Source organism: Ciconia boyciana, chromosome 19, assembly GCF_034638445.1.
Source record: "Ciconia boyciana chromosome 19, ASM3463844v1, whole genome shotgun sequence".
In the NCBI taxonomy this organism is placed as follows: domain Eukaryota; kingdom Metazoa; phylum Chordata; class Aves; order Ciconiiformes; family Ciconiidae; genus Ciconia; species Ciconia boyciana.
Genome location: NC_132952.1, coordinates 3346736 through 3361308, shown reverse-complemented (window position 1 = coordinate 3361308; position 14573 = coordinate 3346736). Strand labels below are relative to the sequence as shown.

The 14573-nt window shown below is 39.7% G+C and overlaps 1 protein-coding gene across 2 annotated transcripts in view; it reads left to right on the top strand.

Moving 5' to 3' along the window:
* The first annotated feature begins 92 nt into the window (after nt 1-92).
* TNFRSF8 (TNF receptor superfamily member 8) overlaps nt 93-14573 on the top strand; it is a 37509-nt gene continuing 23028 nt past the window's right edge. The window contains exons 1-5 of one of the 2 annotated variants that reach the window (XM_072884164.1): nt 93-227; nt 6520-6659; nt 7160-7234; nt 11982-12178; nt 12664-12873. In XM_072884164.1, coding sequence (XP_072740265.1) covers nt 12802-12873 — 72 coding nt within the window. In that variant the 5' untranslated portion in view covers nt 93-227; nt 6520-6659; nt 7160-7234; nt 11982-12178; nt 12664-12801. Of the gene's footprint in view, nt 228-6519; nt 6660-7159; nt 7235-10707; nt 10907-11981; nt 12179-12663; nt 12874-14573 lie in introns of those variants that run through there. The other variant, XM_072884165.1, reaches the window with a different exon arrangement.

Genomic DNA, 14573 nt, shown 5'->3' with positions numbered 1-14573 from the left:
CATAGCTGAATGTACAAACTCTCATATATGGTTTTTTCACTTTTCTTTTTTGCCTTTTGCAGCTACTTCTAAGCAGATGCATGAGCTTTCCCACCTAGGGCTGGATAAAGTGATGTGTACAGGATGACTAAGGGGTACTGTTACCACTAGGGCAGCTGTAGCAACAGAGTTCATCTGCCGCCTCACCTAAGTGAACCACAAGTGTAACGTTAACTCTGAATCCCAGGGTGAGGAATTAGCCTATGAATGGCCTGGTTCAGTGGAATGCATACAAATATGTTAATTTCCAAATGTTTGAAACATGACACATAATTTGCTTGTCCCTTAAACTTGAGTTACTCAATAATTTAGTTAAAACAAATCCGTTTATTTTCAGTGCAATGTCTGTAGCTACAGGGTGCCTTACATCAGAGTAATTATGCATGTGAAAAAGCATGTTAAAGTAAAATGAGGTTTTATTCATCAAAAAGCTAGATAATGCCTTAAAATGTTTGCAAATTATGCTTGCCTCTGCTTTTCCAAGTTTTTTGGAGATAAACCAAAAACATTTTGGAGTTTTTAAATTGTACCAAAACAAAATATATTAAATAGTGTGATTTGTTTGAACTGTATAGACTGATCTTACTTTCCTTGTCTAAAAAAATAAAACTGTTGTTTCATTTTGGCTTGTAATAGCCTGAAACAGAAATTCCTGCCTTAAGAATTCTGTACGTTATTGTGAAATCTTTACTAGCAATTGCATTCCAAAACTTTGGATCAGATTTATTTCTGGGAGCTAACTTGACAGAAGGAATTGGGTTTACACCAATGATATTTTCAGCTTCTTGGCATTCACTGTTATTTATATATCAAATACATTATTTATAAATCAAATGTATAAACAGACTTTTTTTGAGCAAGGAAAGGAATATTGCAAGTTTATGAAATCTTAATGTGAGACTTAGAATGGAAAATGAAAAGTATGACTGATTGGTTTAGCTTTGCATTGTGCATATGTAGGGTAAAGTGAATGGAATTGGTCATGTTATTTCCATTATTGAAAATACTAATTTTAAAATAAATTAATCTAGCGAATAGAAAACACTAGCTGCCAAAGGTTATACTAAATAGGGCAAATTCAAGATTTTTACTACCTTGCCTTCACCCCAAAACATTAGAAGTCATAAGCCTCTTCTTAATTTATCCTGAAACAAATTACAGCAAGCCTGCTCCACTTTATAAACAGAGAAAATGAAGCACTGTAAGATTAAGTAATTTGTGAGATCTATCTGGTGAATGCAGGATGGAATCAAAGTTGAACTCAAAATGCCTCTTGATAGCTAGGAATACATTCAATCTTTTACACTTGTGAAAGTATTTAAAGTGTGATGATGACTCTCTTCCTCCACTAGAAACGGGTGAAAGAAGTCAGTGGCACTGCACCTGCTTACCCACGTTAACCTCAATTTGTCTCTTTGTATATTGGTTCTGGCCTGTTTGATCCTGCCCTCATTTGCAAGCTGAAACAGACTGAAGATGCTACTCGTTTATGGAACCTCTTTGTTTTTGTTTATTACTCTTTCAGAGCAGAAAAGCTGATTTGCCTATTAACTTAGAGAATGACCTGATGGTTCTATGTTGTTTTTATAGTTATGTCTCCATATCAGTGCAGAATAAGCTTCTATCATGATCTTTTTTGGATAGGGAATCTAACCGGCATACTCAGGTTTTCCAGCAGAGCTTAAGCAGACTGTATGTTTTGAAATTCCTACTCTGAGTAGCGCCAAGGTCAGTTTGTAGTTGACAGTAAATGGAAACAGATTTTTCTGCTGGCCAGCTTGGTGGTCTTTGATAATTTCAGTTATGAATGGAAAGAGATTTTGCAGTTGGAACTTGGTTAATATTGTTGACACATGATCCAGAATTTAATCAAGAGTCCTTTGTTTATAGCTGCAGTGTTTCTCTGGAAGAGAGACAGGAGGTCTGAAAGTGAGTAAACCCGTATTTTTTTAATTAGGACACCTGGCCATGGATGTGCATGGAGGCCTCACCTACTAAAGAAGGTGATTTACGTATAGTCAAGCTTCTGATCATAATCTCACTTCATGGTAGAGTTACCCAAAAGTTGCTTGCTCTAATTTCACATGACCTGCAGCTGAGGTTAATGTGTGTACCCCTTTCATCTGTTTTCTTACAATCACTCTGCTGAGGTCTGTAAGGCTATGTGCGGAACGATGTGGCTGATGATTGTATTCAAGATGTCAAATGCTAGTTAGTTTAATTTGAACAGCAGTAATGCAAGGAATAACAACAGAAGAGTCATTTCTAGAAAGCGAGGTCATGCTTTATGAGAACCAGATTCTTTTATTTTTGGTACAGAATATGAGATGAAATCTCAATCCAAAAGATGGGCAAAGGAAGTTTTATCCAGCCTAGAGTAATGATAAGGAACAGACTTGCACAAGATGCCTTTGAACCATGTGCTGTGAGGAGTAGTTTGGGTGTGGATACATTAATGAGTTATAGTGTAATAACAAGGTTTTGCACAGTGGCTGTGTCCTACAGTAAGTGTTATGGAATCCAAGATAATACACCGTTTCATGAAGGAAGGTGACTGAGATGTCACCTGGGGGTACATTGTAAGGGAATAAATCTATTTACTGGTTGAAAAATTGCTTTTCATCCAGTGTTAAAGCAGCTTCTGCACTTGGACCGTGGACTCTGCAGCAACCTGAGCTGTGATGGAGCAAGTGCTGGAATCTGCACTTCCAGGGGAGAACAGAGGGTGGGGGTAGCGTGCGGGGGATGTCGGGATTGTGGATTAGGAAAACGGGAACGTTTTGAGGCCGGGGGTTTCTGGAGGGGAGGCTAGGCAGAGGTGAGACTGTGGGAATATATAGTAGGAAGCCAGAGTGGTGAGAGATGTGTTGGGAGAGGAGGCAAAGGGCGTGAAATACTGGGACTGTGGAGAGGAGGGCTGGATTGGGAAAGTAAGAATGTAAGATGTGAGGTGGAGGGAGACCTTTGCAGATCTGGGGTTCAAAATGGTGTGGGTAAGGAAGGGTTCCCAATAGTGTACCAGTATTTCCAGGGCTATGTCCTTAGCCAAAAAATAATACAAATACTGAACTTTGTTGTGCAGGCACAGGGCTCTGAGATAGCTTGTCTCCCGTTCCTGGAGGTAGTCATGCTGCTGCATGGCCTGTGGCCAAGATTTAGGAAGGTATGTCCCCCTAATGCCTAAGATGCACAGGGAGAAAGAATTGTCTACAACAGTTGGTGAGGAAGGATCTGCTTAAGCCTGGCTTTGTTGGCATTGCCATTACATTAGAGACTAGGAAATGTTTGTTGTAATGGTTTTAAGATGAAATTTTGTTATCTTCATCAGCTAGGGGTGGGAAGAGAGAACTCAAATGTGCCCATGGAGAAGTGGCAGTCTATTCCCAGCTGCCTCCTGCAGTGGGGCATAAAATCCCTCAGGGAGAAGGCAGGGATCCTTCACTCTGATGTGTGACTGATGTGTGTGATTACCATGGAAGAATTTACTGGGAGAATATTTGGCAAAATTGGAAGCTACTATGTTGCTCACGCTTCAATGTCACTAGAAGCTGGAATAGCCAAAGTGAAGCCCAGCGTTCTTGACTTGACCTGGATTTTTTTTTTCCTGTTCATAGCACTTGGAACATGCTGGCTTAGTCTGTGCAGCTGTGTCTTCTGTTAATGGTGTGCCCATTTGTGTTAGTTCTCTTGGCATGAGTCATGACTGCCTAATGCTTTGATGGTAAAGCTGGTGGTTTAGTTCCCCTTTCTGAATATTGCACGTATATAACACTGATTCATAAGCTGGGAAGTCCAGCTTGGCTTAATTAAACAAATTAGACACAGGAAGTAATGCATTTGTGATTGGTTTTAAGAGAGAAGTGTAGTTCAGCCTTTAAAACGTAGCTTCATCTGCTTCTCAGTAACAGTGTTAGACTGCCATCAGCGTTTTGTCTGTTTGCTTCCTCTAGGATTATTGTAAGACAGTTTTGGTGATGTCTCAGGATCAGGTGTTTCTTGCTGTCAGTACATTGTAAGAATTAATATCAAGAGTCGTGAGTGAATGTAGTGCTGATTTATTCATTCTGTTTAGTTATCAGCATGTCAAGGAATTACTATCTCCAGAACCCTCAGGTGAAACATCTGCATGTGTCATGAGCTTGATTTTTGAATGATTTGCAAACTTTGATTTTGGGGGCTTTCATCTCTTTGGAACTTGTGTTTTCAAAGTCCAGAAGAATTTGTTTTCAGAGTGTGTCAAATCTGAAAACACGAGATAAATTCTGCCCCTTCTCTTCAGAGTTAAAAACCTCAATTTCACTAGTTTCCTGGGTAATGGCAGACCAAACGTAAGGACTTCATTTTCTGCTTCAGCTGGTGTATCCCACTGGTTTCTGCAGAGCAAAAACATGCTGCTAGGAAGAAGAAAATAAGACCCTAAACTGTCAGAGTTAAGATGCTCAGCTATAGTCGTAGAAAAAAGTTTTACACTCTTTGAAAAAAATGTGTGTTTGAAAATCTTCCCATTTGTTTCTTTCACAAAAATTATTTAATATTTCCCAACTTTCTTTTGTTTGTGTTGGCAAAGGAAAACTCATCTTGTTTCTCTTGATAGATAAGCTTTATAGCTCTCATCTTTTAGATGAGGAGAACCAAAGTACCAAGAAAGGATGTGAGTTAGCCAAAAAGTCTGGGCCAGTACTGGGAACTAATGACTCCCACTCCTGTGTGTTAAGCACATGGCCAGTTTTCACCTTTTATTTTTGATTTTTGATTAAAACATATAGAATTGGAACTCATGGTGCTTTTTCAGTTTCCTTGTTTGACTTCCCAGGCATATACATAGAGCACATTTCAGTTGCAACAATAATGTTAACAATTGCATTTCAGTGAACAAATGTAAAATATTTGCACAAAGGGTAGTTAACAAGGAAAACTCAGGCATATCTCATTATTTTGCACTTAGTAAGATTCTTTGCCTTTCCAGTAATAGAGATCCAGAGTTATTCTGTTGAATTCACTAGAGTTTGTTTGGATTTATATTTGTGTAAATGTGAGCAGAATTTCTTGTTATTAGAAGGAAGTGAAATGCTCATAATTCATAATGCTAAAAAGGTGTATTTATACCCAAAGTGAAGGGAAAAAAAAAGTTAATATAGGGAGTGCAGTAAGATCATAAATAATTTCCAGTAAGTGACAGAGTAGTGTTTCATCCTGAAACAGCTGGTTTGTTTGGGAACTGTTTATTGACTTACAGATGAACTTTACGGGTTAAATGCTTTGCTGAGATAACTGAACCTGGCTGCAAAAGACCTGTCTGTCAGTTCATGCATGCAAAATATCTGAAAGTAGACATTTTGTGTAATGACAAGGCTCTGCAAAAGCTTCTTTTACCTCTCACTTTGGTTCCGTCCTATGCTTGATCTCTCGCTTCATAGTACCTTTCACTGAAGTTTTCTTTAGCATCTTCTGCCAAGAGTTTACAGACTGGAATTCTTGAGTGCCTGTGTATACTTTCTGGTTTGATTCTGTTCACAGTTGAATAACATCTTCCAAAAACTGTAGGTGAAAACTGGACCTGATGGGGTAGATTTTAGTTTTAATGAATCTCAAATAATTAACACCTAGACTGGAGTACAAGACGACTATAAAAAAATGCTAGGTCTGATACTCAAAATCCAAGAAATGCTAGCATTAAATTTCTTTGCACATGCCCATTCCCTCTAACACGGTTTTTATTTACAGTATCCAGTCATTACAAGCTTCCCTCACCAGTTGTCTTCTGCCCTAGTGAGCTGGTCTCCTTCCTCTCCAGTCCTAGTTGTGAGTTTCTTCTAGTCTCAGCTTTTTCATCCCTTCGGTTGATTCTCTCTTTGTCCTCTATATCAATTATATCGCACTTTCTTTCCAAAACTTCACTTTGAATGTCTCCTTGAAAGCAAAGGAGATAGTCTTCCTCTTCTCAGTTCCAGTTCCTGGTCATATGCTGATGAGGAGAAATTGCTATAGAGAAAGTCTGGTTTTGCTTCTGAAACTCCGTGTGGGAATTCAATTATTTGAAGATATTGCACAACAGGCAACTTTGGGAGCTGTGAGTGGCTTGAGAATGCTGAGAGAGAATGAATTTATTAAGAGATTTCCCCACTGAAAATCAAATGCATTCACCATCAAGTTTGTGCAAGGTTTGGATTTTTATGAGGCTTTAGGCTGGTCAGTTTTTGGCAGGCTTTCACGGCTTCTCAAAAGGCACATTCCCGATACAAGAGTTACCTTGTAGTAGGGTAATTCAAGAATTCCGACTGAGGCAAATGTCTGCCTTGACAATGTTCTGCTCTAACACTTCAGAGTTTGACTGGCTTGTAAGTAGCTGAAAACAAGATCTAAGTGCCAGATAAAGCTCAACACCAGACTTGTGAAGAATAACTATGCAGTCAAAATGAAATAATGTAAGCCTTGAACATGCTTCTTTGACTATAACTTAACTGTTTGTCCTGGTTCCAGCTGGAAAATCTACTTGGAGAATGCATATTCCAAATTACAGTCTGATTGTAAGCCCTTTCTATCAAGCGACCCAGAAGAACGATTTCAAGTGGGGCCCTGAGCAACTTTCTACATGGAGGAATTACTATGAAATAAAAATGGTATGAATATACTGCAAACTGGCTGCTGGTTATTAGGTCTTTGCATGGACATACTGTATGTTTAGAAACTTGCTAGCTAAAGGCAAGTATGTACTTAGCTTCTTGCCTTTTACCAGTCCTTTCATGTAACTGATGCCTTTATAGAAGCCTTCCTGCACTTTCTGGTTAGGTAGGGGAAACCATGAGCTTTACAGAACTGCAGACAAAGGCTTTGACATGAGGTAAGACTGAGCTAAACTCAAAGCTGGTGCTCATGGATTAATTTGTATCAGTGCAAAGGCTTGGGGTGGGGAGCGGGCCCTAAAACAAATAATGCTGTTGTGGGTCATGTAGATTTACAGTATGATTACTTCAGCAAACAAGCAGCAGAGAAGACTTTTGCTTTAAATTAAACCAGTGCTAGGGAGGTGTGAAGAAAGGGCATGAAGGATCTTTAAAAGGCCTCAGCCTTCATATGATATTACCTGTCCAACCTTTATTACCCACCACTTTCTTTACAGCTATCCTGTCGGATAAGTGGCTATCCTGTCTGAACGGTGGAATATTCACCCCTGAGCCTCTCCATTTCTAGCAAGGTATGGGAGAAAGGGCATAGTACAAATGACATTCAAATAATAACATCTTTGTCAAGAGCTTTGTGTATGGAGAATGACGATATGTAAATCTACCACTCTTCCAGAAGCTGTAGTCAGAATTACTGAAAGTACAGACATGATGTGATCTTTCTTCTAAGATCATCTCTCTCTCTCTCAGCCAGCCTGTGGGCATAGTAATTCTGTGATACGGTTTTGGTTTCTTTCATGGAAGCCAAGTCTTTCCTGAGAGCATTGAGTTCTCTGTCAGCTCTTCTCATTTTTCGGTCTGACTCAAAATGCACTTTAGTTTTGAAGCTACTATGCACCAGAAAAAAAGACATTTTATACAGATTTTTTTTGGTTACATTAGTTATTTTATCACTCTATATAAGGTAGTAGTATTAGTTGAGATGACAAAAACAGAGTTATAAGATTTTGTTATCCACATCAACTTTATGTAAATGAGATCTGTAGAAGAAATCTAACTGAAAATTAAGCCATGTTATCATTATTATTAACATGATCAGTCTGACACATTTTTAGCTGCTTAAATTTTTGTTTCAGTCAAAGTTCTGAATGACTTAAGCCAATCAAAAAATGAATAAAATGACAGGCTTATCATCATATCTTGTATTGCATATAAACACTGAATCCAAATCTCTGGTGGCAGAAATGCACGGTTATACTTCCAGATAATTTGACTTTTTAAGCATAACTACTAAGAGTAACTTTGCTGCCTCTGGAAGGCCAGAGTGTAGTACTGCCATATATTGTACTATTTAAACTGAGGATATGTTTGAGTGGAAGTAATTGGAATGAAAAGTAGGGAACGTGAATGGAGTCAATGGGCTTTGCGTGTGGGGATTTATAGATCTTGGCTGAAGCAAAAATTCTTGCAGTAAGACTAAAATCAGCTGAGAAGATACTTTTTTCCCCAGTACATCTAGGTTCTCTGCTGTCTGGAGTGCTCTTCCAACAGCTGTGTTGTGGCTCAGAGTTAGCAAAACAATTAACTGTTGACAGCATTTCTGAGCTTCCCACAGTCAGGAATTGGCTGTTTCACATAAGTACTTTTTGATGTTATATTCTGTAATGTTTTTTTAAAAAAAGGAACCTTATCATTGCTTGGGAACAGACCAGGATGCATCTCCTTCCGTCGATTGTTCATTAATTGCCAAGAAATTTTCTGTGCTCAGCAAGAACACAGCTGATTAAGACAAAAGTCCCAAGTTGCAAACAAACAAGAACTAGTCTGTTCTTTTATTTTAGATTGCTAGTTTGCATATGTATGAAACTATATATAAAGCAGGGAAGCTGTTTTGTTTTTCTATTATTTTTACTAGAGAACAGAAACACCCTGTGAGAATGTCCATCTACTGAAACTACAGTTACTGAACTGACTTGGGATTTCCCCTGTGTATTGGGATTTTATTATGACCCCAGCTCATTATAACCAGGTTTTTTCCTGCTGGCAACTCTCGTTTTAAGCCATTGCTATGTTTCAACAAGTATGCAACAAGAGCTTCATACCATCTTCCTTGTTGATCACAGTGGACAAATATACCAAGGTGAATTGCTAAATCAACATAGCTCTGCAGATCATGTTATCAAGAGCACCTGCAATGTATTTAACATATTGCAGAGTGGTTTGATTGATGGGACATAATTAAATGGATTGACAAATACTTAATACTAAGAATAAGAAAAGTGTATGTACCAGAAAATAAGTATCAGTACCAGAGTGGCATAGAGGGATTTGCCAATCTGTGGCATACTTGGCATAAATGAGATTTTATTCCTTTTTACACGTTCAGACAAGTTGAAATACTTTGTCAGCTACAGCTAGTTCAAACTCCGATTCCTTGCTCACTGAGTTGAAACTGAGTTTCTCAACGAGATCACATTGTACCAGTGTTGCCCTCCCTCCCATCTGTCCTCTTTGGGCTACTGAAAGATTTCCAGAGAATTTTAGTATGTTGGCTTCAGTTACAATGCCTAAAATCTTTGGGATCCTGAATGCTCTCCCTGTGTGTTGTTACCTCAGTGTCACTTTCCAAGATCCGCAGGAAGAGAGCTCTCCAATGGCTAAAATGCATAAACAGATCAAGAGAGGTGTCAAGAAAGTAATTCTTGGTGACTACTTGTTTTCCTTCCTTTAACCATGTTTTTTATTACAGTAAATGCTTTCATTTTTCTTTGTTAATTTGTTAACCACCTTTTATTTGTACTCCCTATAGTATGTAGCATGTATCCCAACAAGCACTGCCTTTGGTACTATTGAGACTACTAGTGAAGTTTTAGGGTCTGGTGTTGTTTCACCTAGCTAAGTAACAAGAGTTTAGTGATTTTGCATCAGTGTACTGAAATGCTCTAAATAGCAACACTGACAGACACTGAAATACAGATTTTAGACAAGGTTATCTTGGTATGTAACCTTTTAAATTCAATGGTCTCATTTATCTATTTGACAAATGTTTAGAGATGACACTTCTCTCAGTGTTTTTTTTTCACTGATACAGCTAGATATACGTTAACTGAACATAGATGTCAAAAAAACACAAGGGACCATGCTAAAAGTACAATATGAGACTAAAATCAGCCACTTCAAAATTAGAAAACGTAATGAGTACTTTTGCTTGAGCGTGTGTAACAATGCTACTTCTACAGTATTCCATTACTACTTTTTTTACTAGGCTGTCACTGTTAGCAGCACAATGAATAGACAATGCTGAAGGAATGTCTTGGGCACGTGTTAAAAAGACTTTCCCTCATGCCTTAGCTGGGTCTCTGCATTCTTTTGCTCCAGGTATCAAGTAATGTTTGAATAACCACTGACTTACAGGACCTTATCTGATCCCCTCCACCTCAACTCCATGCAACACACACAGATGATCAGCACAGATCAGATACCCAGTGTAAAAATTACCTAAGCATTAGCTAAGCTCAGCATTAATTAAACTAGTTAAAATAGAAAATGCCAAGCAACCTTGTCTTTGGGCATTGCTACCTTTAACACCTAAAACAAAAGGAGATTCAGATGTTAGAGGCAGATGCGTGCAATCAAATAAACATTGTAAATAATAATAGCATGCTCATAGGGGCTTTCCCCTTTTTTTTTCCTGATAGACATTGTCCTCTGATGGAAGAGGAGAGAAATAGGGGTTGTTTGTTTGCTTCTATTTGTTCTGCCTTTTTTTTTTTTTTTCATATTAACATAGAGGATTATTTTCTAGGAAATATAGGCAACGTTTAGAGAACAGTAGCGTGGGTTTGTTATAAAACGGAGGTGCTTCTTCCAGTTACGGATAGGGCTTCTTTTGGAAAGCCCCTTTCATTGTATTTGAAATCAAAACACACAAAGTCTGAAATTAATGCATTCAGTTAAAAATGCATGCAGGTTGGAACGGTCCTATTAAACACAAGCTCTTCACCCTTTTCATTGCTGTTGCTTTTATTACAGACTTGTACTGATGTAATAGCGTTTCCTAAAAGCCAGCAGCAACAATAAGCACTTTCCACTTCCCATCCCTTTAAATATCTAGTTCAATCAAGAATGATTTTAAGAATAAGAAGTTCTAAGAAGGATGGCGGCTGGGAAGCCTGGTTTCACTTTGGATGTATGAGATGGATTCTTCTGAGGAGCACTGGTCTCCCATGGCAGCCTTTCCCTCAGTGAGTTACAGAGGAATCTTTCCTCTTTATCCAAGTCATCTCCTTCCATGAAACTTTGTAAAACTTAGTGACATTGCATCCTCAGCCAAATTTTACTGAAGTTACCCAATGGGTTAAAAATTATTGACACCATTGATTAAAAAGGAACTCACATATGTATATATACAAAGTGCTCAGTATGCTCATTTCAGTCTTATTTTTTCTGGAAAACAGGCCAGAAAACTCTCCCTGTTGCCAGTCCTGGGAAAGTCTTTTACGCATGATATTTTGTACTCGGATACTTAGTTTTTGTCTCAGATACATTGACCTCAGCAGTATAACTTACAGAGGCTAAAGCTTTCCAGGCTGTGTCTTATGTTGGTTTCTGTCCTTTTGCTAGAAAAGCTTAGGTAGGAGCTGATGAGAAAAAAAAAAAAAGACAAACCAATTTCCCTGACTACTATGTCATTTGAAACTGCACTCATAAATTGGGAGAATTGCCTAATGGCATATTATTACACAAGATTAAGACATTTTCTAGCCCATTATTTAATTAGGAAAAACAAGAATGTCATATTTGGATGCTCAAATACTTAGTTGTCTCTAGACCTTAAAGGCCACAATCAGCTTTTATAGCTAAGAGAGCTTAGAAACTGAGAAGTAACCTCACAGAGTGGAGAAAGGAGGTTAGATTTATGTGTCAGATAGACAGTATGCAAGGTTCTGAAAATGCCTGGTTTTTATAAGATGGTATTCTGGAGAAAGAAGGAGAGGCAGTTTATTGAAAAGAGTTACAGCTGTGAGTTAAAGAAGAAATTTACATCATCCCAGGGTCCCTGTGGAATGCTCTCTTCTTTGGTACTCTGTTGTGATGGCAGTGAGGTAGCTGTGGGTCTCTAATAAAATAAAAAATTATCCGGCTTTCAATCTTTTATAATTTCTTTTGTTTTTGTTTTTGCTTATAAGGTTGAGAAGCAAAAAACCATGGGTGTGAGAATTAAAATTCTCATTAAAATAATGAGCACCTCAGAGAGGTTTTCAAGGCAGTCTGCCCTTTTTTGAAGTGGCTAACTTTTACTTTTGACAAAACTTTTAGGGCAGATAAGAAAGCTTCATGACACCTTAAACCAACTGAAATCTTTCCAGGCACCAGAGCCAAAAAACGTTATCCAGAGTAACAAATGAAAGCCAGTGAAATGACGAGTAGCGGTCCAAGGGATGATTGTCAGCAACAGGAATTTATTTCAAGTGAGATTGGAGGAAAGAGAAGGATTCTCAAGAGGGTGGTCTGCGGTATGTTGGTGTTTAAATGGCAATGTGTAAAGCCTAAACCTTCATGGAGTCACCCTGTTGGTTGTGAGTTTTCGCACGCTCATCCAAACAGGAGTAAAATGACTGTACTGAAAAAATTAGTGTTTTTTACTGGGAACTCTCCTGAGGCTTGGTTGCAGCTCTTGAGAGTGTGGCAGATGGATGGGGCAGGGCTTGGACTCATGCCTGGCCAAGGCTTTGAGGTGGTGAAGTGCTCTCTGAGGGCAGCTTAGATGACTCAGGAGCCTGCATTTCTGCACAGCCAGCCGTGTACCTCGGGTGACAACCCTGATGTATGCAACTGACTCACAGAAACCCGACAGCTCTGGGACTAGTGATTTACGCGGTTTTGTTTTGTTCTTTTTTTTTACTTTTCTCTTTTGGGCAGCCCCCCCTCCCCCTTCCTTCTAAATCGTTTTCTCAGCTTGCTTTAGTCTCAAAGCCTGTCTCCTGCTTGTCTTGAACAGCTGGAATGGCTCTGGACTGAATGAACAGACACAGAGCAAGACTGGGCTGGACCCTGGGAGGATCTCAGTCTCCAGGAGGAGCAACGTGGCTGTCTAACCTGCGATGCTGGGAGCTAGGGAGATTTAACACCACTGCAGATGGCTGCCTGCAGCCTGGCACAAGGACTGTGGCTCCTGCTGCTTTTCCAGGATACCCAGGCAGCCCCACAGGTAAGGCAGGGTGGCACCAGGATCCTGCAGCACCTCAGGATGCAGAAGCCTGGAGAGGTCTGGGGACACCCTGGGCTGCAGGGCTATCCTGCCCATAGGCGGGGTGCTGGGTAGTGGGCGTCCACAGAAACAGGCTTTGTGCAACACAGGGTGATGAAGGTATAAAGCAGAGCAGCCAGGAGAGTTTGCCCTCTCTGGGAACTTTGCAGGCGGGAGCAGGGGATACAAGCTATGATCTGCATCTTTTTGTTGGCATTGCTAGTGTTGCTGCACCTCCAGGCACATCACAGCTAGGGAATGAGGAAAGATTTGATAGAGGTGGGGGACTGTTCTCATTTGTTTGGGTGAGTGGCTTTTATTTTTGCCTGGATGGCCAGGTGCTCTGACAGGCACATTCCTTGCAGAGCTTGGTTCAGAGGGCTTCTGCTCACTCTGCTGATGTGAGTCAGGGCTGGCAAATTGAAAGGTGTAAAGGCAAAAAACCCGATAAAATACCTTCCTCTTTACAACCGCCCACCCCTCTGACACTGACTTCCTCATGAATGGGCTATTATTTCTGCATCAAATTGACTTAAAATAGACATAGCCCACTAGTCACACTCAGCTGATGCTGTAGATGCAAGCTAGCTCCCTGCTGAGATCGTATCAGCTCTTGTGGGTTTGCTCCCCCCCGCCACTTACCCCCTCCTCCCTAGTGGATCACGTGGCAGCGAGCCCTCAGCACCTGGCATAAATCCAGGTGATTTCCCTGGCTGACACTTATGCACACACACACACACACACACACAAAAGGTCAGTTGCAGAGGCTCTTTGCACAGGTAAAGTCAAGTAGGTGAGTAACTGCACACTGTACTGGATCCTGAAATTGGCTGTTTTCCCTTGCAGTGGAAATATGAACATGTATTAGCCTAAGACACCTGTCTATACATTGTAACTGAGCGATGTAGCACATCACTTGGGCTGTCAGGAGATTTTTTTTTACAAGAAACTGACTCCGATTAGATCTTTGAAAACAACCAAGTCCTGCATCCTCTTCATAGACATTTGAAAAAGATCCTCCTGGCTCTTTTGGTAAGAGTAGGAGTTTTCCCTTGTGTCTTTAGTTGTAAATTCCCCTCCCACATTGCAAGTTTGCTCTGCTTTGCCCTGGTTATCTGTCCTGCCACTGTCTCCTTCCTGAAATACAGAAGGATCACTGTTCTTCTATAGGATTGGAGCCTGTAGTCCTCACTCACCTGAGGAATACTTAAGAGGGCATTCAAATAAGCTTGTCCAGTCTGCTGAATGCAAACTGCTTTAGGATGAAAGGCAATAGAAAAAAATATGGTATTTTTGCTATTTGGCATCACTTTGGTGTTTTGTTCACAAAATGAAAGGGGCAGAGAGAAAAAATTTGGTTTTCTGATACTCATTCTCAACACTCAGACTCGCAAAATCATCAGTTACCTGGAATAAATATGTAGATCTTGCTGGATTAAGCAACTGGCTTTTCACTGTCTTTCTGTATTGCCTCTATCACAGCAACACTTGCTTTTACTGCTACTGGAGTACAAGTGATGCTGTTAAATGTGAGCAAGTCACAGCTTATTGGTCATATTTTAAACTATATTCCACCTCACTTGAGTCCACAGTTTGGGTTTTGTTTGTTTTAATATTCAGTTAACTCTCACTTGTTAATAATGTCTTTACTATGAAGCTTG